The 24,012-nt window shown below is 38.2% G+C and overlaps 1 protein-coding gene across 4 annotated transcripts; it reads left to right on the forward strand.

Moving 5' to 3' along the window:
• Window positions 1–284: 284 nt before the first annotated feature.
• DCUN1D5 (defective in cullin neddylation 1 domain containing 5) lies at window positions 285–24,012 on the forward strand. Of its 4 annotated transcripts, XM_084895176.1 has the most exons (8): window positions 285–710; window positions 2,816–2,907; window positions 9,145–9,215; window positions 9,628–9,719; window positions 19,491–19,599; window positions 19,689–19,793; window positions 22,397–22,499; window positions 23,686–24,012. In XM_084895176.1, exons 1-8 carry the CDS (start codon window positions 625–627, stop codon window positions 23,739–23,741), a joined length of 714 nt encoding a protein of 237 aa, XP_084751302.1. In that variant the 5' UTR covers window positions 285–624; the 3' UTR covers window positions 23,742–24,012. The 4 variants fall into 4 exon arrangements, with proteins under 4 accessions (XP_084751302.1, XP_084751303.1, XP_084751305.1 ...); XM_084895177.1 differs by lacking the exon at window positions 2,816–2,907 and having other exon boundaries at window positions 458–710; XM_084895178.1 differs by lacking the exon at window positions 9,628–9,719 and having other exon boundaries at window positions 660–710.

The following is a 24,012-nucleotide window of genomic DNA, read 5'->3' on the forward strand; positions in this document are numbered from 1 at the left end:
GAATGGGAGAGCTCAGAAGTGAAGTTTGGTTTCCTTTACCAAGTTATTTTTAACTTAAGGCCAAAGCACCAGTGGCTTCATAAAACATTTCTTGGAGGTGACTTACCAGCATTAGGGGAGATGGAAGTCCCTGGACCACCAAGGCGGTCCAAGGGCCCCCAGAGCCGGACCTCTCCCCAGGGCCGGTGCTGGGCGTCATTCAGCCAGTGCAGCTGCAAGGCCTTGCAGCCGGAGCCCCGCCCCGCCCCTCCCCTCCCGGCGGCCAGCTCCGCGTTGCGTCACTTCCGGCCACCGGCGAGGCGCATCCGGGTCAGGCTGAGCCTCCTGCTCCCGGAGTCTGTGACTGGCGGCCGTGCCGCGCAGTCGGCGCTCTCCCTCCCCGGAGTGGCCGAGCCGCAGTGCCCACCGGCGCGAAGGGACCCGCTGCCCCGGGCGGAGGGAGCCCGGGAGGGGGCGTGGGGGCGGCCCGCGGCCGGGCTGGGAGGCAGCGGCGCGGGCTGGAGGCTCTGCTACTACGTCTGCTGCTGCTGTCTCTGGGACCCGGGGGCCGGCGCCGAGGAGCCCGCGGCGGACCGCGACCCCCTCCCCCGGCTCCCCTGGCCGCCCTGCCGGGGAGGGCGGAAGATGCCGGTGAAGAAGAAGAGAAAATCCCCCGGCGTGGCAGCGGCAGTAGCGGAAGACGGAGGCCTCAAAAAGTGTAAAATCTCCAGGTACCACCTCCCCCCCACCCTTCAGCCTTCCCTCCCCCGCTGGACGCTGGACGGCCAGGGGAGAAGGAGGCGGGTCGGGTCTCCCCGGCTCGAGCTGGGCAGAGGCCTCCCTCCCCACCCCCAACCCCGATAAGTCTTCGTGGTGGGCGCCGATCGCCGCGAGCCTGCGCCGGACCCCCTCGTGTCCGGTGCGGGAGCTCCGGGGTCGGCGGAGCGGCCCCGCGGCAGCCTGCGTGCCGCGGAGGGTGGGAAACGAGCGCGCACGTACACTGCGCTCTTTCTCTCTCTCCCCCGCGGTCTTACCCCTCCTCCGCCTTCTCTCCCAACTGATCCGCCGCGGGTCACGTCTAGAATTTCTTTGTAGAGTGAAGAAAGGAGCAAAACAGGAAAAATCTCGACCTGCCAACTGCCATGGGAATGATAGGAAGGGGACCCCCCCCCCCCCCCCCCAGTTGCAGTTGGCCTCCAGATGTAGCGGGCTAACCCGGAGGACCCCAGCAGGAGGCTGTGTAACAGCAGAAGCCCCCTTTCCGGAAGTACAGTGCCTCCACCTGCGCCAATCCCTGCGTGCCAAATGGGGAAGCCCCTGCATGCGTTTTGTTTTCCGGCATCCAGGATGCTGTTCGCTCCCAATATAAATATTAATAATTGAGAGCTATTGTGCTCTATGCTCTTGAAGGAAAAAGAAAACGAAGCAGAGCTGCAAGTGGTAGCTCTTTGATCTCATTGTAACATGTCATCGAGGCATCCCCGCAACATTATATAATGCAGAAGATGACTGCCATTTAGGTGTGAGGAGTGGGGTTTTTAATTCTTATGGAGTGTCTGATTGTACCTGTGGTTGGCACTTGATGTGACAACTTCAGGTGCTGCCATTAAAAGAAGATTGTAGCCAGCATTTTAAAGGCGAGAGATGATAACGATAATAGAACTCTCCTTAGTTATGCTTAAAATATGAGGTAGGTAACTTATTTTGTCCGCACCTTTTTCTGGTTGGTTCGGTTTTTTTTCCTTCATTAATCTGGGAAAACAGAGCCTAAGTATATTTCTTGGGCTAATTCTGTGAAAGATGATGTTTTTTTTTTTTTTTTAATGCCTCTTGGTAACTCATACTAGAATTTGACATGGTTACTCCACTAGCTCAATTTTTACAGAACATGCAAATTACTAATAGTTCTGTATTACTCTTAACTTGTAGGTATCTTAAGTATATAGTGTATCAAAATGATTTAAAGTAATTATTTAAAAAAGCTAAGCAGCCATTATAACTCAAGTGATACTTTGCTCTATCAACTTAAACTTTTAAATATGGTACCCTATTTTACATTAGTCAGTTGCAGAAATTATAGCATTTCTATGTCATTGTGGTAGTGTAACTATTTGACCTCCTCAAGAAAAGGTTCTCTGAAGTTCATTATATCCTAGAGGCCACTTATGAACTTACTATGAACTTAATATTTTTTTCTTTTTCCATAAAGTCATTTAAGGAAAAAATAAGATTAAATAGCTTTGGCCCAATTATTTGTATTAATGTTATCCTTATGGTTTTTTTTGTGTGTGTGTGTAGAATTTAATTATATCCTTAGGTCCTAAATCGTCTTTTATCTTTAAATCTCTACTTAAACTTGGTAGATGATAAGCAACTCTAAATACATAGTTTTATTTTGAAATATTGATAAATTAACTATCAAAATATACTTTCTAAGGTTTTGTTTTCAAATGTATAACCATTATACAAAAATATGGTTTCCATGCAATTCAGAAGAATCATTATAAAGATTAATACTTTCCAAATACTAGTCCTGCATTGAGACCATTAGATTGAACTTCTGTGTGGTCTTGAAATTTGGGGAATTAGTTTTTGTTGATATTTTTGGAATTTGATAGTGAGCAAAGTAGCATTTGGGTTTTGTTAGCCATACATTTTTATGTATAGACTACTATATCAAATTGCAAATACTTAACTCTATTTTTTCCCCATTACACTAGCTGTAAAAAAAAAAAAAATACTTTGTTTAGTTTGAATTGACATAGTTGGTATTGAACTTAGCTTTTCACTACAAGTTGAGACTATAAAATTCTTAGGCATTTGTGTGTTTTCTAAGCTATTGCAGATCCCAACCCCCTGCTAGACTAATAAGTGGAGAGGAACATTTTTCAAGCAAGAAGTGCCTGGCTTGGTTTTATGAGTATGCAGGTAATGAAATTAATATAAGAAGATATCAGTCACATGCTTTAAAATTTTGGGGGGGTGTTTATTCATTTAACAAACTATTTATTTCAGGCCTGCTGTGCGTTAGTGCTGTGTGCTGGGATCAGGGTCAAGACTGAGAATTGTGGGTAGGTTAAGAATTTCAGGCTGTCTTTAAATATATACTTAAGTATATATTTAGTGAGAGGGTAAAACTCATTTTCTATAAATACAATTTGTAAACAGACAGATTTACTTACTGGTTTACATCCATTAGCGAAAATAGAGTTGATATTCTGGAAAACAAAGTATGTAATAAAACATTTATATTATACATACTTTTGTTTTTCTTTAATATTCTTTCGAAATTTTTCTGAACCAGAGACTGACATTTTCTGAAACTTCTGGGAGCCATAGTAAAAGATTTAAAACAGACATGTCATCGCACAACACCCTTTAATAATTGCTATTTAGCCACTAACTTCTAGGAAAGATGCAAAAAATAAATAAATAAATAAACAGAAAGATATTAATACAGTGTGATAAATGTCATATTAGGAAGATGCACTGTGAAATTTTATAGGAGGAATATGTAACCCAGCCTTGAAATGTCAGGGAAGGCTTCTTGAGGAAGCTAATTCAAACCAAATCCTGCAGTGGTAGATATAAAGCTTTGGGCCTGGGTGGCGTGAAAGTCAAAGCCAGGGATGAAGCTGAAGAGTTAAGCAAATATATAAAAAACAATACTTGTTTCCCATTTATTACTACTTTAAAAACAAAACAAAACATTTTTTATTGATTTCAGAGAGGGAAGGGAGAGGGAGAGAGAAACATCAATGATGAAAGAGAATCACTGATCAGCTACCTCCTGCTTGCCGGCTACTAGGAATGGTGCATGCAACTCAAGCATGTGCCCTGACTGGGTATTGAACCGTGACCTGACTCATAGGTCAACACTCAACCACTGAGCCATATCAGCTGAGCTATTCTAACTTCTTTTTAAGCATATATGAAAATTTTTTCCCATTAGAATTTTTTCGTCTTTTGAAACTACTGGTTTTAAAGTGCCCCTCCCCCTTTTTTTCTTTCTCTTACCTGCCTCCCTGTCCCCCCCCCCCCCCTTTTTTTTATCATTATCATTCTCAGAGTGTTTGTTTAAAATAAAGCAGTGTATATGCAGTCATTGTATTATATGTAGAGTAATCAAGTTAAGGCTTCAAGTGAACTCTGAACTTGAGATATAAGTTTAGGCTCAGGGTAGGGAACAATAACTTCACTCTTGGGATCAGCTGAGTGATCTCAAAAGCATAATTTAAAAATTGTTTAGAAACAGAACAGATTCTTTCTAGACCAGAAAAACTGCTATTACTGGCATCCCAAGACAACCACTAACCCAAATTAAATGAAGGAAATTCATTTGATTACTGACCTCCATTTAAAATGTTGACCCATTATTCAAAATGCCATTTTAGTATGCATGATATAGAATCAAAAGGTCACTCATTTTACTTATAAAGGTTACTAGATATTATAAAATTATTTGATCATTTTCTTCTTTCATGCTTACTTGTTTTACCTCTTGTAGTGACTTTCCTGTTTAGCATAAGACTCTAATTATTTAAACATTTATTTCCTATACTAGCATTTTTATAATAGCATAATACTTGCTATCTTTATTTCAAAAATTATGTTAATTATGTAGCTTTCCCTAGTGACCATTTTGTTAAATATGCAGTGTTAGCCATTTACAGATGAGAAAACTGAATGCTTAGATTAAGTAATTTGCTTAAGGTCATGCACTGATGAGCCAAAATGCAATCCTAGGTCATTTTGATTATAGATCCTATGCTTTTAACTACTACTATCTCATGTTTATTTGCTTTTTAAATATATATGTGGCAACTAATTTTCCTATTGCAAAGAAAATATTAGTAAGTACACTTGAGGTTAACTTCTGTCATTCATGGAATGATTCACTCATTAAACATTTTTTGAGCACTTGTGTATAAGGCCCTCTCTACATGCTGGGAATGTAATAGTGAACAAGTAAAGATAGGCCCTTCTCCTTGGGAGGACTTGTCTTCTAGTGGGAAGCCAGACAGTAAATAGGTAAGTAGGCAAGATAATTACAGATTTTGGAGGGTTATAAAGGTAATATGGGAAAGTTCAGGGATAGAAAGTAGGAACTTTGGATTTTCAAATAGATTAGGAAAGGCCTCTCTAGAGGCTGTAATAGGCAGAGAACCAATTGACAAGGAGGAACCAGTTATTAGTCCAATAAACAATTACTATTCCATCATAAAATGGGAGTGTTGCTTATTAAAATAGAAACAATAATTGCCAATTGAGGTAACACTTGTAAAGCTCTTAGTCCAGTAACTGGTACGTAATTAGAATTCAATAAATGTTAGTTATTATTAAATGAGTAATAGTATTAGAGCATCAGATTTATTGGTTGTATGTTTGCAGTACAGTTCCAGTATAGTTCCTATGTAGAAGATGCTGTGCCATTCATTTAGCATAGTGTTTTTCCTGATCTGCTGTGGCTGACATGGTTTTATACCTACATACGTAGTCAGAATCATTTCTTTATGGTTATTAAAATATTTCACCAGTAATTTTATTAACATAATATCAATACATTATATTCGATAAGCCTGATGGTTTTGCCCTTTCATAAGACCTCATCTTGACTGATATTTAAATTAGCAAGGATTCAGTAACATACTAGGCTTGTTACAAAACAAAAGGCATGCCAAGTGAAAGGCATGTTTAAAGTCTTATAAAGAATCAAAATTAGGGATAGGATTACATAATCCTAGTAAAGTATCTAACTGGTTCATTTCCATAGCTTTTTAAATTGATTAGAAATCTGGTTTTTGTTTTAAAGTTAGTTAAATTCAGCTCCCTGGGAGTAGTTTTATTAGAAGAGTATGTTTTAAGAAGAAGAATTAACATTATGCAATCTGGGAAAAGAATCTGAGTATAGACCTTATGTTAGATTTAGATCTTGTTACTATTTATATTACTTTGGGAAAGCCTTATACAAAAAGAACTAATATGTATCTTATATATCTTGGTATAACAATTTAACTTGATTTTAATAGAATTTTAATCACTGATTTCACAGTATTTAGAGAGACTATATTTTATAATTGTAACTGATATTTTTTTACAAACTCTTCAGCTGTCTCTTCTAGTTACTAATGATGGCAGCTTCAAGAGCAAGTCAGCTTTCTTGCTGCGTAGAAAAATTTAAATTATATTCCTATCATACCTTAAAATACTTTTGTTTTCTTCTGTTACATTTTTTACCTCATGTTTACTTTCAAACCACAAGGATGTATATTCAGACATATATGTTTATAATAATAAAAGCATAATATGCTAATTGGATTGGACATCCTTCCAGGCTACCTTCTGGACGAAGCTGGGGCTGTGAGGGAAGCCCAGTCCCAGGTGCCAGAGGGAAGCCGATGCCGGCAGTCAGGGGAAGGAATGCCTACTCTTGCACACATTTTGTGCATCAGGTCTCTAGTCTTTAAATATATGTTTATATTTAGAACTATACATATAGGGCTGGCTTTAGCTCAGCGGTTCCTTCGTCTGGTGGTTCCTTGTCGCACTCGCCTCAGAGTAAAACTATACATATAAAGAGATAAAAACATGAATGATGAGAATCACTGATCAGCTACCTCCTACATGCCTCCTACTAGGAATTGAGCCTGCAACCCTAGCATGTATCCTGACCAGGAATCCTGGGACCTCCTGGTTTATAGTTCGATACTCAATCATTGAGTCACATTTTTGTTAATCCTCACCCAAGGATATTTTTTTCATTGATTGTTAGAGTGGAAGGGAGAGGGGGAAGGGAAGGAGGGAGGGAGGGAAGGAGAGAGAGAGAGAAAGAGAGAGAGAGAGAGAGAGAGAGAGAGAGAGACATTGATTATGCGAGTATGAGAGAGACACATCAATTGGTTACCTCTTGCACATGTCCCCATTGGGCCAGGGATCAAGCGCGTAAACGAAGTATCTTCTCTTTACCAGAATTGAATCTGCAACCCTTTAATCCAAGGACTGACACTAACCACTGGCTAGGGCCAGATATATTTTTAATAACTTTATTGTGTACTAGAGGCCCAGTGCATGGAATTTGTGCACTCAGCGAGAAGGGGGGGTGTCCTTCAGCTCTCTTGCAGTCCAGGAGCCCTCGGGGGATGTCTGACTGACTGCTTAGGCCCTCGGGAAGTGGGCCTAAGCCATCAGTCACACATCCTTAGTGCTGCTGTGGAGGCGGAAGAGGTTCCTGTCACTGCCACTGCCACTGTGCTTGCCAGTTGTGAGCCCAGTTTCTGGCTGAATGGCGCTCCCCTGTGGGAGTGCACTGACCACCAGTGGGCAGCTTCTGTGTTGAGCGTCTGCCCCCTGGTGGTCAGTGCGCCTCATAGCCATGGGTCATTCCACGGTTTGGTCAATTTGCAAACTTGCCTTTTATTATATAAAGATGTGTGCTTTTTAAATTACTTAACACATCTTGTTAAAAAAAAGTCCTCCAGATATATATTAGGAAGAAAAGTTTCCTATAATTGTCACCCTCTTCATCTTTTAACACCTTACTGAATAAATAAATGCATTACTTTTTTTAAAATCCTCACCTGAGGATATTTTTCCTGTTGATTCTTAGAGAGAGTGGAAGGGAGAGGGAAAGACAGAGAGAAACACTGGTACGAGAGAGACACATCGATTGGTTACCTCCTGCCTGCCCCAACCAGGGCCGGGATCCTGCAACCGAGGTATGTGCCCTTGACCAGAATTGAACCCAGGACATCTCAGTTATCAAGCCAACGCTCTCTCTGCTGAGCCAAACCAGCTAGGGCTGTACAGCAAAAAAAGTTTAGACCAAAAAATTTGCAAGTGTTTAATTAAAATCACATCATCTTAGCAGCATGGATCTCATCTGAAACAGCAAGCATGTATTGGCAAGACTATATTTTCAAAAATCAAGTGTGGCAAACATATTTCTATCATATTTCATATTGTGTTAGCCTTTTAAAGTTGAGATATGACATTACTTTCAGGTACAACGTAATGATTGAATATATGTATGTTTTGCAAAATAATTATCAAAATAAGTCTAGTTAACATCTATCGCCACATAGTTACCAAAAAATTTATTTGCGGTGAGAACTTTTAGATCTACGCTTTTAGTGACTTTCAAGTATACAATACAGTAATATTAACTATAGCCACTATGCTGTACATTACATCCCAGGGCTTATTTTATAACTGGAAGTTTGTGCCTTTGACTACTTTTACCCATTTTGCCTACCTTTGGCAACCACCAATTTGTTCTCTATATGAGTTTGGGTATTTTTTTTGTGTGTGTGTGTGTTTTTTGTGTTTTTTTTTTTTGACTATCTGTGTAGTATGTGTTTTTTTTTTTTTTTAATGTATAGTCCACATATAAGTTAATCAGTCATATAGTATCTTTTTATTATATTTTGGGAATCTGTTAACATGAGAAAATATGGGAATTGGTATATTGACTTACATTTAGTGTTGCTAAGGTAGAAAAATAACAAACGTATCATAATTTTTGAACAAATGATAGACAAATTAATTGAAGGATTAAACTTTTGTCCCTACCTAACTATTGCTTTACTGTCTATTCAAGAACCAAGATGATAAGAAAATATTCTGGAGTTGGAATGTAGTAATCCCCTTAAGTCGTATTTTTATATGTGTATCTTTTTATTAAAGTGTTAAATTTTATTTTGGAATATTTCAAAAGGATAGTGAATGATCTTCTGTTTTAGTAACTAAACATTCTCTTCTGATTGTCTGAAATTGTGGATTGGTACTGGCACATTCTAGTACAGTAAGAAGCTTAAACCTTCTTAGGTTACTTTATATCTATGCACAATAGTTATCTTTAGAGCTCTCAGTAAATAATTTTTAAATAGAAGGATTTAAGTTATAGTACAAACTAGTGATTGATATTGATGCTGCTTCATTTTTAATGTTTTTATTTTGTAATGTATTTTAAGAGCATTTAAAAAATTAAAATATTAAATTCTATAGCAAATGTTTATACTACTTTATCAAAAATATGTCAAAATTCAAAATAATTTATTTCCAAAAATGTTATGGTATATTCAGAGATATCTTTAGAATAATGGCTTATGTTTTATATTGATTTTAAATTATAATAATAAAATATATAAATTATTTTTGTCTTTGAAGGTCCTGATGAAGTTGTAGGGCCAGAAGGAATGGAAAAATTTTGTGAAGACATTGGTGTTGAACCTGAAAATGTATGTGTTTTTTCTAAGTAGAATGGAATATAAGTGGGGGATAGCATATTCATAAATTTCTAAAAATTTGGACACCTTAATCTTATGTGAAGATTTTGTTTCTTCATGTTTATTATGAATTTTTACTTAGTATATTTTTAATCAATTTGATTTGGGCCCAAGTTTTCTTTCTTGATACAAGTGCCATTTGTAATAGAGTGAGGGTTATTCTACCTTCAGAAACTGTTAGAACTTTTTACTTTTAAGAAATTGGTCCCATCTAAGTTTCTTTATAGATAATAAATCCAGAGGTTGTACTCTTTAATATTTGAAGGAAGGAAATAGTTGTATAAAAATGCTCTCCATGATAAATATAGACATGATTATCTCTATGCTGACTTTTCCCCTATCCTTTATGTTCTGTTCTTTCCAGATTATTATGTTAGTTTTAGCGTGGAAATTGGAGGCTGAAAGCATGGGATTTTTTACCAAGGAAGAATGGTTAAAGGGCATGACTTCATTACAGTAAGATATTTTTTTAAAAAACAAATTTGATGGGCTATTTGAAGATCTTAATTGATATTTTGTGCTTTGCAATTTTCAGAAGTTTCACATTATGTAATCAAATTGGTTTGATCTATAATAATCAGTTTAGGATTGACAAAATGTATACTATGTTTTGGCAAAATGAACAGTTACCCCATTTTTCATATTGTCTTTTAAAGAACCTTAGTACAGTCCTATTTAAATTCACTGACTCTTTTTTTTAGGTGAATTAGAGGTCCATGATGTTATTTACTCACAGGTTGTTTGAGCAATAAAATATTTCCTTCTCCGAATATAGAAATCTGTGTACAGAGTTTGCTGTTTGGGCAGTTCTAAGCTCTGAGGCCTCCTCTCTTTCCTCATCAATTTTATACTTGATCTAAAGATGAAATTTGAAGGCAGAGTTGTATAGCACTCTCAATTATTTTTTGCCAAGTGAATCTCATGAAGGACAAAAGTAGAAATGCTGTATGGCTCCTGTACAGCCTGTAGCCATTATAAGTAGTATTAGGATGCTGCCTTTGGAACACTGTCATAAGCTATAAAATTGTTTCTTTATAAAAATAATTTGATTTTGTCTTTCCAAAGTTAAAGTAGACTTTGTTTCAGAATCAGTTAGGAATTACGTGGTAATTTTATATCATGCTTCTAATGTTAATGCATATATTGCTAACTATCAACATTCTAAAATAGAGGAATCATTAACTTACAATATCTTTGAGCCACAAACTGGGGTACTTGTTAGCCATATGGTTTTCTGTTCCAATTATGCGTTTATTAACACATTAACCAGTATTTACATACAGATTATATTTAGATAAAAAACCTTGCTCATGTGAACCAAATCCTAATTTCTAGAATATGTAATAATCTATAATAATAAAAGCATAATATGCTAATTAGACCAGACAGCCAAATGTTCTCCTGGACAAAGCCGATGCGGGGGCAGACAGCCGAGGCAGGGTGATGGGGCAGTGCCTTCCCCTGATCGGCCTGGTTGCCTCTCGCAGAGGGAGGCTAGATTTTGGCTTATGGGAGCAGCCTAAGCTATCAATAGAACATCCCCCGAGGGCTCCCAGACTGTGAGAGGGGCAAGCCGGGCTGAGGGACTCTCCCTACCACTCCTGCATGAATTTTTGTGCACTGGGCTTCTAGTAGAGCATAAAATCAACCCTCTCACTTCCATTAGGTTAGGTATAGGTGAGAACAAGAGTCTGAGACTCAGAGAGGTAAATATTTGCTAAAGTTTAAATAGCTCATTTGTGGCAGAGCAAGGACCTAGAATTTAAATTTCAGCATTACCAGTCTATCATACTGTACTTTCATTTGGACATTCTTTTGTATATCTGTTAGCATTCTTTTTAAAACAGAAGGCCATTATTAACTTTTTAAATCATAGTATTTACAACCAAACTAAAATTTTGCAATTTATCTAGATGTCATAACGTGCCATATTAAAATATACTCTTGAATAATTAGCAACATATGCCCTTGTGTCCAAGGATAGAAATTGACTAACCCATAAACATTTTAAAAAATGTACATATTTTATTGATTTTTTTTACAGAGAGGAGGAGAGAGGGAGAGAGAGTTAGAAACATCGATGAAAGAGAAACATCAATCAGCTGCCTCCTGTGCACCCCCTACCGGGGATGTGCCTGCAACCAAGGTACATGCCCTTGACTGGAATTGAACCTGGGACTCTTATCCACTGAGCCAAACTGGTTAGGGCATGAATATACTTTTTTATTAGCACATCTTTCTTATAGGCAGTTCACAGCTATCTTCTATATATATGAAAGGCTAATATGCAAATAATCCACTCGGGAGTTCGACTGGGAGAGCAGGAGTTTGATTTCTTGCTATGATGTCAGCTGATCACCAAGGGGCGGTATAGAACATGGCAGATGACCACCAGAGTTGGTGGGGCACTGAGGGAGCGAGGAAAGGAGGAGGCGGAGAGGCCAGGCCTAAGGATCCTACCCTGCATGAATTTTGTGCACCAAGCCTCTAGTACAAAATAAAAGCAATTATATAGCACTTAACATTGAATTAGATGTTTGTGTTTCACTCAGTGTTTCCTGTCCATTAGCCTAGAACCCTTTGCTGTATAGTCTTGAAGCTATTCAAATTAGGCAAGCACACTTGACTGAAAATAGGGTTTTTTGCCATTGACCTTTGAATAGCATAGAGGTTGGGAGCATCAATCCCTGTGCAGTAAAAAATCTGTGTATAACTTTTGCCTTCGCAGCGTCCCAACATGGGCTGCTTCCTGACCACCTCCCACTCTCCTGGTCCCCCCCTCCCTCCAGCTGCCTCCTACCTACCTCCCACCCTCCCAGCCCCGACTGCCTCCATACAGAAGGTCGTTCTGCTGTTCGGTCAATTTGCATATTAAACTAGAGGCCTGGTGCACAAAATTTGTGCGCTCCGTGGGTGGGGGTAGTCCCCCAGCCTGTCCTGTGCCCTCTCATAGTGCGGGAGCCCTGCGATCCATTCCTCCAAAGAGGTAGGCTCCGCCCACCCATTTGGGGCTCTTCGATGGATTGATTGCCCCAAAGAGGTAGGCTGGAGTCAGGGGTCCCGCCTCTGTGGCAGACGCGGGGCCACAGGAACCCCAGCGGAAGCTGCACAGAGCAGCCGCCGGGACCCGCCCCCACTGCGAGGTGGTGGCAACTCTGCTGCGACCCGCCTCCTCAGCAAGAGGCAGCAGAGGCAGTGGAGACGCTAGGACTGGCCTCCTCTGTGCTGCGTGGAGCCACGGGACCCCCCAGGCCCCTTCTATGCAGCCATCTTGTGACAGCTTGAGGGCACCATGGTGTCAGGGTGTGATGACCACCTAGGCTATTATTAGTGTAGAGTGCAGGCCAGATGTACAAAATTTGTGCAAGAATAGGCCTTCCTTCCCCCGGCTGCCAGCACTGGTTCGGCTATCTTCCAGCCACCAGCAGGCACCTGGATCCCGGCTCCCCTCAGCCCTGTCTTCGTCCAGAAAGATGTCCGGTCTAATTAGTGTATTATGCTTTTATTATTATAGATATTAGAATGGCCATTTTGTAAGTTTTAGGGGATATAATTGTCATATTGTTTCTAGGTATTTTGCTATAAACATCATTATTATATAAAGTACTGTATCACTGGTGATTTCTGTGAGGCATAAAACATGGCTCTTGCCTGCTAGTTAAATTCTAATAGGGCAAAGAAGATATTATCCTACCTAATAAAGAGTAATATGCAAATTAACCCTCACTTTGCTCAATCCATGCCCACCAGCCAATCAGAGTAAGTATTCAAATTAACCCCAACTAACTAACCCCAGCCACAGAGAGTAGTTGAGAGGCTTGGGTTCCCCTGGCAACAGAAGCCAAGCTTTGCGCCTGCCATAGCTGGCCTAGGCCTCCACTCAAGGATACAAAGTTTCAATTGCAGAAGATAAATAAATTCCAGATACCAGGGCCTCTGCTTGGGTCGCCGGGGTATGTGGCCGGGCCTGCAAACCACCATAGGCCCCTCGCCCAGGCCGCCCCACACCCCAAGAGAGCCGCCACCCTGATCTGGGACACCCTTTAGGGCAAACCACATGGCCCCCACCCATGCACCAGGCCTCTATCCTAATAAAAGAGTAATATGCAGATTGACCATCACTCCAACACACAAGATGGCTGCCCCCATGAGGTCAAAGATCCTGCCCCATGTGGACACAAGATGGTCACCATAAGATGGCCAGCAGGGAAGGGCAATTGGGAGGGACCAGGCCTGCAAGGGAGGGCAGTTGGAGGCGATCAACCCTGCAGGGGAGGGCAGTTAAGGGTGGCCAGGCCAACAGAGGAGGGAAGTTGGGGGCAAACAGGCTGGCAGGGGAGCAGTTAGACCTCAATCAGGCTGGCATGGGAATGGTTATGGGGTGATCAGGCTGGCAGGCAGAAGCGGTTAGGGGCAATCAGGAAGGCAGGCAGGCAAGCAGTTGGGAGCCAGCAGTCCTGGATTGTGAGAGGGATGTCCAACTGCAGTTTAACATCCCTTGAGGGGTCCCAGATTGGAGAGGGTGCAGGCTGGGCTGAGGGACAACCCCCCCCCCCCATACACGAATTTCGTGCACCGGGCCTCTAGTAATACTATAACCATAAATATAGGTGAAATGTAACAAGTGCTAGATTAAAGATACAAAATACTGTGGAAGTACAGCTGCTCATAGGTTAATTTTAGCTGAATAGACAGGAAAATCTTTATAGGTGTGGCATTTGAACTGGACCCTGAAGAATGATTAGGATTTTAATGGTTAAGGATTTAGGAAAATGTTTCTGAAGAAGAAATTGTGATCAGAGCTTTGAGTAAGCAAAGTATATGTTTGAGGGGGAAGTAGTCTGGTTAGTTACAGTCAAATGGTACATAAAGAAAATAGAATAGGTTTAAATTCCAGATAGTTGGGATAATAATGGCTACACTTTGGAGGGCTTTGGCTAACATGTTGAGAGTTTAAAGCATATGTATAGATATTGGGAAACCATTAGAAATTTTTGAGCACAGGAATCATTTTGGGGATAGTTTTTTTTTTTTTTTTATATATATAAATATAAATATAAATATAAATATATATATATATATATATATATATATATATATATATATATATATATATATATATATTTTATTGATTTTACACAGAGAGGAATTGAGAGGGACAGAGAGTTAGAAACATCGATGAGAGAGAAACACCGACCAGCTGCCTCCTGCACACCCCCCACTGGGGATGTGCCCGCAACCAAGGTACATGCCCTTGACCGGAATCGAACCCGGGACCATTCGGTCCGCAGGCCAACGCTCTATCCACTGAGCCAAACTTGTCCCGGCTTTGGGGATAGTTTTAAACACAGCTGTTGCTTTAATGACTCTTGAACTTTATGTAAGCTGTGGATCTTTCCCCATTAAGATGCACAAATGTTGCTACACCCAAAATATTGCATATGGGTCTTCGAAGCTCTTTCTTGCATTCTTGGATTCAAGATTCCAAGGATACTTGCAAATTTTTGTTCTGGCATACCTTAGTAGAGTGGAAAACTTTTCTCATGTGAAAACTTTTGAAAAGCAAGATACCTGTATTCAGGAAGTCAATTTTCAAGTCCTAATGTTGAAATTTAAATCCATTTCCACTCATTTTAATTGCAATAATTTTGGAGAGGGGTAACATATTGTGCTAGAGTTTCTTAAAATCTGTGTTTTGTTTTTATTCAATAAGACTATCTTTTGCTTTCCATGACATAATTATGCATTATTTCTTTTTAGTTCAGGGGAAACATTTATTTCTAAGCTTTCCAAGTTATGAGGTATTGATATTAACTACCGTACTGAGTCTGTTTTTGGACTAGATTCAATGTAAGGGTTGTGTTCACTGGTATTGCTAGGTTCGTTTACAGTGTGATATTGATAACAAATGTGGAAGTTTGTGCTCTTATTCTTTTCACTCTTCCAATAAAAAAACATTAATTGCCAGTTATTATATTAGAATCTTTCTCTGCTCAAGATTTAGATATGCCATTAGGAATAGTATGAAATAGTTTGGAGAGAGAGTCACCCTGAATAGGTGATTTTTGCCTCAAAAGGAGTATATTGTGCCCAGAACTGTGTTAGGCATTTAACACATATATGTTCATTTAATCTGTGGATTGTCTATTAGTGTTATTGATTTAAAATGAGGAAACAGACTGAAAAAGGTTAATGTGACTTTCGGCAAGTTACTGAACCTCTTTTTCCCGTTGATCTTCAGAGAGGGAGAGAGTGGAAAGGAGGAAGGAGGGGAAGAGAGAGAGGGAGAAAGAGAGAAACATCAATGTGAGAGAGACACATTGACTGATTTCTTCCCACATGGGCCTCAACCAGGGCTGAGGATCAAACCTGCAATCGAGGTATGTGCCCTTGACTGGGAATAGATCCCGAGACCCTTTGGTCTGAGGGCCAATGCTCTCTAACCATTGAGAAAAACCAGCCAGGGCTCATCTCATTTTCCATTCTTTTACTTTCGATCAGCCTATGTTGTTATATTTGAAGTCAGTTTCTTTTTTCTAGATAGCATATAGTGTGTGTGTGTGTGTGTGTGTGTGTGTGTGTGTGTGTGTGTGTGTTTTAATGAATTCTGTCCATTCCTGTCTTCTAATTTTAATATTTTTTGTAAAGGGCTTAAGTCTGTCTTGTATTTTACAATTAAAAATTACCATTTGCTTCTTTTTTACATATTTTCTTTAGACTTTATATTTCTTTGCTGAGGCTTTCTATTTTCAGTTGTCTTATTGTGTTCACAATTGATTATTGAAACCTGGAAATGTTTACTATTATACTCATGAAACTCTGGATCTTATTTAAACTCTCAGTTTTAGCTAGCTTCCTTTAACACACTTCGGCAGAAGTGGGGACCACTGCCTTACTACTTCCAGGTGCAGATTGAAATTGAAGTTCCCTACTCTTGCTCCATTGACAGCTGAGAAAGAAAGGCCTCATTAGTGTTGGCAGGCCTGAGAGTTCCAGGTCACCACTAGGGCTTCACTGATACCTTCTTGTACCCCACAAAGTCCCCAGTCACACTGCGAGGGCAGTGGCCTTGCTCCTGCAGTGATGGTGAAAGCCCTGACTCTGACCCCCAGGCAGAGGAGGATTGGCTGCTCCTGATTACCTGGCAGGAGTACAAGTTCATGTTCCCCGTGTGGCTTCCATTGGCACTGCAGGAGTTGAGTGAGAGTGGACCATTCAGTCTTTGCTGGCATTGGTGGGGCTTGAGCCATACTTTACTATGATGTTTGACTGAAAAATAATGTGTTGGTTTTGTGGGTTTTTTTTCTCCCTAAAAGGTTTTTGCTTTGCTAGGCTCCTTTTTGTTTAGCTAGAGGGAAAGCAGGTGTGTGTGCGTGTGTGTGTGTGTATTTTTATTTGTTGTTGCTTTTTGTCTGCCCATTGGCATTTTTGGTTTGCTGACTAGTTCCAAGTTTGGGATACATGAGGCAGAAAGGGAACTCATTATTGTAGTGTTCCTCAAACATCTTCTTATGCTTGTTTTTATATATAACATCTGTTACTTTTAGTTAGGATAAAGAAAAGCACATTTATTTCACCTTGCTGGAAGTGGAAGTTATTTCATTCATATATATATATATATATATATATATATATATTTTTTTTTTTTTTTAAGCAAAACCTTATGCTTACCTTTCCCCTCTTCTCCAACCTCTCAATCCCACCCTAGTTAGTTCTTCTTTTCTCAGTTCCCTTTTATCATAGAATCAAACTCTCTGAAAGTATTTGTCTATACTTACTTCCTGCAGTTCTTCTCTTATTCTCTCTTAAATCTATTCTAGTAAGACTTTTTTATTCCACTCTTCTGAAATCACTCAGCAAGGTGTCATTTACAAATGAATAATCAAAGCAATGGTATTTATCAAAACTGTGGCTGAAGCTAATTATATACTTAGAGGGAAATCTATAGCCTTAAGAGAGAAAAGGCCTGAAAGCAAATGAGCTATATCTAATTTAAAAATTTAGAAAAAGAACCCAATGAAAGAAGCAAAAAGAGATGAGATGTTCAGATATTAGTAAAATAAAAGGCAATGCTAAAATTGAGAGAATTAAGAAATTCTTGCAAGATGGTCAGGAAAATCAAAGAGAAGGCAAAACTATGTATATCATAATATACATTGAACATTTTAGTAAATAGCCGAAACCGGTTTGGCTCAGTGGATAGAGCATCGGCCTGTGGACTGAAAGGTCCTGGGTTTGATTCCAGTCGAGGGCATGTACCTTGGTTGCGGGCACATCCCCAGTGGGGGGTGTGCAAGAGGCAGCTGATCGATGATTCTCTCTCATTGATGTTTCTAACTCTCTATCCCTCTCTCTTCCTCTCTGTAAAAAATCAATAAAATATATTTAAAAAACATTTTAGTAAATAATTTTAATTGACATATTTAATCCTTTGCACTCCGAACCATTCTGGACATTGGCTACCAGCTACTCGACGCTACTTTGCGGCGGAAACGTGCGTTGAATTAACTCAATTCCCCGTAATCACTAATAAACTGCAATGTCCCCTGAGAGGGACATCCGAGTGATATGCTAGAATTCCAATGTCCCCTGAGAGGGGACAGCGGAGTGCAAAGGGTTAAATAAAATTGTGTGAAATAAACAAGTTATCAGAAAAATATATAAATGGCCAAAAGTGATTGAAAAAGAAATACAATATCTGAATAGTCCTATAACCATTAAAGATGCTGATTTAGTGGTTAAAAATCCTTTCTTCAGTGTAAAGGCCCAGGTTGTTTTTCACCTTAGTTTGAACAAATGCTGTTTTCCAGTGTTCAATAAACTTTTTCAGAAAACAGAAAAAAAGGATAATAATACTCATTTTATTTTCTGAGGCTTAAGTTATAAGTTTGTTATCAAAAGTATCAAGGAGAATGTTAAAATGAAATTTGTAAGCAAGTCTCACTTAGGAACATAGCAAAAAAAAAAAAATAGCAATGTATTAAGTAGTAACACGATCAACTTTGGCTTATTCTAGGAATGCAAAATTTAAGCAACATATAAGTTTATTTAAAATATATATACCTTAACAGAATTATAACTTACCATATCACCTTATTGATTTACTGTAGTGAAAGTCTTAGTTAATATGAGAATGCTACCTGTCTATATATATGATGAGTACTAAAATTTCAGTTTTGAGTGGAATAACTCTGGGTCACAATAGATGGCACAACTAGTTTGATTGAAGGAAGTCAGGTCTCTCAGGTATGGCAAAATGTGAGTGGGGTATTGATGAATAATATTTAGTGAAAATGTTGGAAAGGTATCAAGTAGAGGGAAATAATGTGTACTGAAGCATAGCTGTGGCATTTGGGAATGATAAGTGAAATATATCTAGAGCACAATACAGATGTTGGGACCTGCCAGGTGATGTAACAGGAAATTTGGGCCAATTGTGAAAGGCTTTGTCTCCTTGTTTCTTGCAAAATAGTGGGATATATCAACCCAGCAAAAATCAAAGTCAATAAAGATTTTTGAGCATTCAAAAAATTATTTAGCTTTTTATATTTAATATCTTATTTTTAGAAATAACATAACTTTTGCATCTTTTGCATATATATGTACTACACTTGATGTTCATTTGTTATCAAAACAAATTAACATTTGTTATGTACTGCAGGTGCTGCCACTGATGTTCCTCAATTTTTTGTTGATTAAAATTTTAGGAATCTAAATTTATGACTGAACCACTAACATAATGTATTAATTTCCTCAATGTAATGTCTTCAACTTTTGAAACCACTCATGGCTAATCTCTAACCAAATGGTGCCTAAGAACTTTCCGGTGAAATATGTGACAGAAGCCTGACTAATTTCATTTGTTCTGCCATTTGCTAACTTTATATGGTAAAAGCACATTTTAATACTCTCTAAGAGACAATTGTAATTTTATTGAGTTTTTTTTTTTTTTTTTTTTTAAAGAAATGTTACTTGAATTGAACTGTTATTGGTTTCCAGGTATGTGTGTGTGTGTATGTTTTCTTATTGCATTGGTAGATACAAGGCAACAGGGTTGTTTGTTTGCTGTAGTAAATTTTGAATCAGAGAATTGTAAACCTAAGTTAATAACTTCATATTGTATTGCTCTTACTTTTTTTCTTCATGCATTCTTTTAGACCTTCTAAAGGTGCTTTTTAATTTACTTTTCTTTATTACATAATCTGTTTGATTTTTTTTAAATTTAAGGTGTGACTGCACAGAAAAATTACAGAGCAAATTTGACTTTTTGCGCTCACAGTTGAATGACATTTCTTCATTTAAGAATATCTACAGATATGCCTTTGATTTTGCAAGGGTAAGTGCAATATCCGTGTTTTGTAATTTTAATATTTTTTTAACCTTGACTTCACATTTAGGAAAAATATTTTTACTTATATATTTTAGGATAAAGATCAGAGAAGCCTTGACATTGATACTGCTAAATCTATGTTAGCTCTTCTGCTTGGAAGGACATGGCCACTATTTTCAGTATTTTACCAATACCTGGAGGTATGTTTGTTTGTTTTGTTTTTAAAATATTATTTTAAATTTTAATCTTATTGAAAAACATACCTTTAATTGGGGAAAAACAAATAGATTTTTAATATTATACTTGTAAAAATATCTGCTATAGTAGAAAATTTGTTAAAATGTTTACATATCTACTGTCTTTTTTAGACCCAAGTTCATGTTCATAATATATTCTGTACATAGTTATTTTCTCCTACTCTCCATTAAAAAATAAACCTTCAAGAAATAATTTTATCGCAGTCTTCAGACTTTTGGCAGGAGAAAATTGATATTAGTGCATAATCTCAAGCTTCTAAATCAGGTTTCTTTCTGTTACACAGGGTCTTAGACTAAAATCCACATAAGAACCAAGTATAGTAATATAACTTTTCATTTAGGCTCAATTTAAAAAATTCAAATAAAGCTTTTAATATTTGATGTCCATAAATATGAGAGTGGCTATAATGGTATACTGAAATGTGCTGATTACTAAAAATGTATGCTGAATTTATGAAGAAAGTATTCTATTATATTAGAAGGTTTATCGTATCTACGATAGGAAGTGTTTTAAGAAGATACTATTCTTTTTTTCATTGCTTTCTTTGCTTTTCTGTTTTTGTGCCTGTTCAATTTTAGTGTGTTTTTTTTTATATATATATATATGGTTCTCGCCATTTCTTGAAATATAGATCCTTCTGCTTTTGCTTTGAAAATAATTTCTCAAGAAGCTAATTGTTTATCATAGCAAGTTCCCCAAAGTAGTTTTGTTTAAAACTTGTGTTAAATAATAGTATAAAAAGGCCTTATATGAATTGGTTTTTTACATACTTAAAATCTTTAAGCTTAATAAAGTTGATGTTTTTTTTGTTTTTTTTGTTTTGTTTTTTTAAAAATATATTTTATTGATTTTTTACAGAGAGGAAGGGAGAGATATAGAGAGCTAGAAACGTCGATGAGAGAGAAACATCGACCAGCTGCCTCCTGCACACCCCCTACCGGGGACGTGCCCGCAACCCAGGTACATGCCCTTGACCGGAATCGAACCCGGGACCCTTCAGTCCGCAGACCGACGCTCTACCACTGAGCCAAACCGGTTTCGGCATAAAGTTGATGTTTTTGATGGATGTTATCAATCTCCCTCCTGTCAGTAGTTTTGGCAAAAATAAAAATAACTAAATATAAGAATACTCACCTATAAAGGGAACTGAAAGAACTAAATATTTTCAAACACTTGTTATACAGTGGAGGGTGCTTCCCATACTATCTTTTTAAATATTTAAATATTTTTATTTATTTACTTATTAACTTATTTGCTTATTTATTTTTAATTTGAGAGAAAAAGAGAGAGAAACATTGATCCATTGTCTCCTGAACACACACTCACCAGGGATGGAACCCACAACCCAGTCATGTGTCCTTGCTGGGAATCAAACCTACCACCTTTTGGTATATGGGATGATGCTCCTACCAATTGAGCCACACCAGCTAGGGCTCTTTTATAATCTTTGTTATACCGTTTTGAATTACATTTTATCCCCATTAACAAATAAGGAGGTATCTTCTAAGATACATAATTTTCTAAGGTCACTTATAAGTGGCAGAAGTGAGATTTGAACTCATGCCTTTCCACTGCCTCCAAAGGTGCCAACTTCAGAATGTGACTTAATAAATCTCATGCAAAGAAAGAAGTTAGTAGGGAAAGCCACACAAGGGAACTTAATGGTTGTAGAAAATGTTGTATATCTTGATCTCATTTACAAGTATATGCATAGATAAACATCAGTACCCTGATGTGCTTGTATTCTTCAAAAATGAAAGAAAAATAAGGGAAAAATAAGTTGGTGATCTCTCTTTTTTTTGTAAATCCTCACCCAAGCATATTTTTTCCATTGATTTTTAGCGAGGGAGGGAGGGAGGAAAGGAGGGAAGGAAGGAGGGAAGGAAGGAAGGAAGGAAGGAAGGAAGGAAGGAGGGAGGGAGGGAGGGAGGGAGGGAGGGAGGGAGGGAGGGAGGGAGGGAGGGAGGGAGGGAGGGAGGGAGGGAGGGAGGGAGGGAGGGAGGAAAAAAGGAAGGAAGGAAGGAAAAACATTGAAGTGAGAGGGACACATCAATTGGCTACCTCCTACACATCCCTGACTGGGGCCAGGGATCAAACCTGCAACCCAGGTATGTGCCCTTGACTGGAAATTGAACCTGTAACCCTGTGGTGCTCAGGCTGATGCCCTAACCACCTATTATAGTGGTCGGCAAACTGAGGCTCTTTGGCCCCTTGAGTGTGGCTCTTCCACAAAATACCACGGCCTGGGCAAGTCTATTTTGAAGAAGTGGCATTAGAAGAAATTTAAGTTTAAAAAATTTGACTCTCAAAAGAAATTTCAATTGTTGTACTGTTGATATTTGGCTCTATTAACTAATGAATTTGCCGACCACTGACTTGTAACACAAGCCAGGCCCTGAGGATTTAAAAACACAATCTAAAAGAACACAATAAATGTTTTAGAAAAAAAACAAATTACAAAAGATATTATAACTAGATTTATTGAGTTAAGCCCTAATAAATAATGCATGTTCTATAATCCAAATGTTTATATTATTTTCTTCAGCAATCAAAGTATCGGGTTATGAATAAAGATCAGTGGTACAATGTATTAGAATTCAGCAGAACAGTCAATGCTGATCTTAGTAACTACGATGAAGATGGTGCTTGTAAGTATAATGTTTTCCTGTGAAAGTAAAATTTTTAAACTACTAAATGAGAATATGCATTTGTGTAGCATTACCGTAAATGATTTTAACTTCGTAGCAGTAATTTTTAGTATTTAACCATGTGGGAGGAGGCAGGTGTAGAAGGTAGGCAGACTGCTTAGGTTGAGCAGTATTTTAAAATCTATGCTGATAAATGAAATATTTTTAATTTCTCACAGCATTATAAAGCTTAATTAAGTTGTAATTTTTGTATCTAGAAGCTAAAATTCTGCTTCATTCTGCCTTTTTGGCATTTTTCTATGGAAGAAAAGTACAGTTATGATTTTAAAAGCTAGGAAAGCAAAATATCAGCTATAATAGAAAAAGCTTATGATATTTACTTGAAAACTTTTTCTAAAATCTGACAAAACTTTCATAGGAATTAGTGGCTAGAGCCAAGTAGTGGCTTATGTTGGATTTGCTTTCCATTTTTCTTGCTATGCCAACAACTAGGGTGCTTTTCAGTTGCCATTTATGATTGTGTTTATTTGCTATTTATCTTATAATCTTTGAAAAGCAAGAGAAAAATAGAGACTACCATAGGGTTGTGCATTTTCAGAAAAAGAGGGCAATCATGATCCCTTGTGGCAGTGAGTTTTCCTACTTCTAATAAAGTAAACACTGAGCTCGTTTCCATTGCCTCCCTGGTTGGCTTCTGAGTATAACTGAGTTTGAACCCCCTGTATTATAAAACTGTCTTTTTAGAATAGTTCTTAGATCGGGTGTTTATTAGGCACTTACTTTGTATGCAGATTTATTCCAGGTCCTGTTACTGGAACCATATAAGTCTGTAGTATGGCTATCCTTTCAACAAGCTCATATACTTCTTGCTGAGGTAGCATAGAAATGCTACTTTTAACAATGTTTAGATTTTTAAATAATTAAATGGCAAATTCTCTGAGCAGTTGGAAAAGGGCGAGGTTAACACTGATTTAGTTATTATAGAGTTCATGAAACACAATCCTTGAGAAGGAAGTGCTACAGATATCAGTTGTGAAAAAAGTCCCTTATGTAAAAAAAGAAAAAGCTAAGGCAGCACTATTAAGTAGAAGAGGGAGGTTGGAACCAAAACCTCCCCAAAAAGGGAAGGATCAGTTCCTTGTTATCACAGAGCTCATTCTAACAAAAATTGTTTCTTTATTTCTAGGGCCTGTTCTTCTTGATGAATTTGTTGAGTGGCAAAAAGTCCGTCAAATATCATAGCAAGAACTGTTGTGAAGAAAATGCAAACCTTTTGATTCCTACATGCATACAAGCTGATGAGCTGAGGAAAAAAACTCCAAGGGTGCATTTTTATTCATATGAAAGACTTCTCATAGTACTTCTTCTTTTTTTTCTTTTTTTAAGGAAGTTTTCTTGTTACATGTGATGGGCCTTTGTGCCACACCTCTTCTGAGACTGAATATTGGAGTTTTTGTTTTATGTTGATAACATTTATTTCAGAACAATAAAGATTCAGATTTGTGATAAAGGC

This window comes from Pipistrellus hanaki, assembly GCF_964339955.1.
Source record: "Pipistrellus hanaki genome assembly, chromosome: 9".
Lineage (NCBI taxonomy): Eukaryota > Metazoa > Chordata > Mammalia > Chiroptera > Vespertilionidae > Pipistrellus > Pipistrellus hanaki.

Excerpts from the sequence above, each read along its gene's own strand:
- DCUN1D5 (XM_084895176.1), top strand. The coding sequence starts at position 625 with ATGCCGGTGAAGAAGAAGAGAAAATCCCCCGGCGTGGCAGCGGCAGTA. Across the intron at positions 2,908-9,144 it reads TTGGTTTTATGAGTATGCAG|GTCCTGATGAAGTTGTAGGG; the intron begins GTAATGAAATTA and ends TTGTCTTTGAAG. Across the intron at positions 19,600-19,688 it reads ATGCCTTTGATTTTGCAAGG|GATAAAGATCAGAGAAGCCT; the intron begins GTAAGTGCAATA and ends TATATATTTTAG.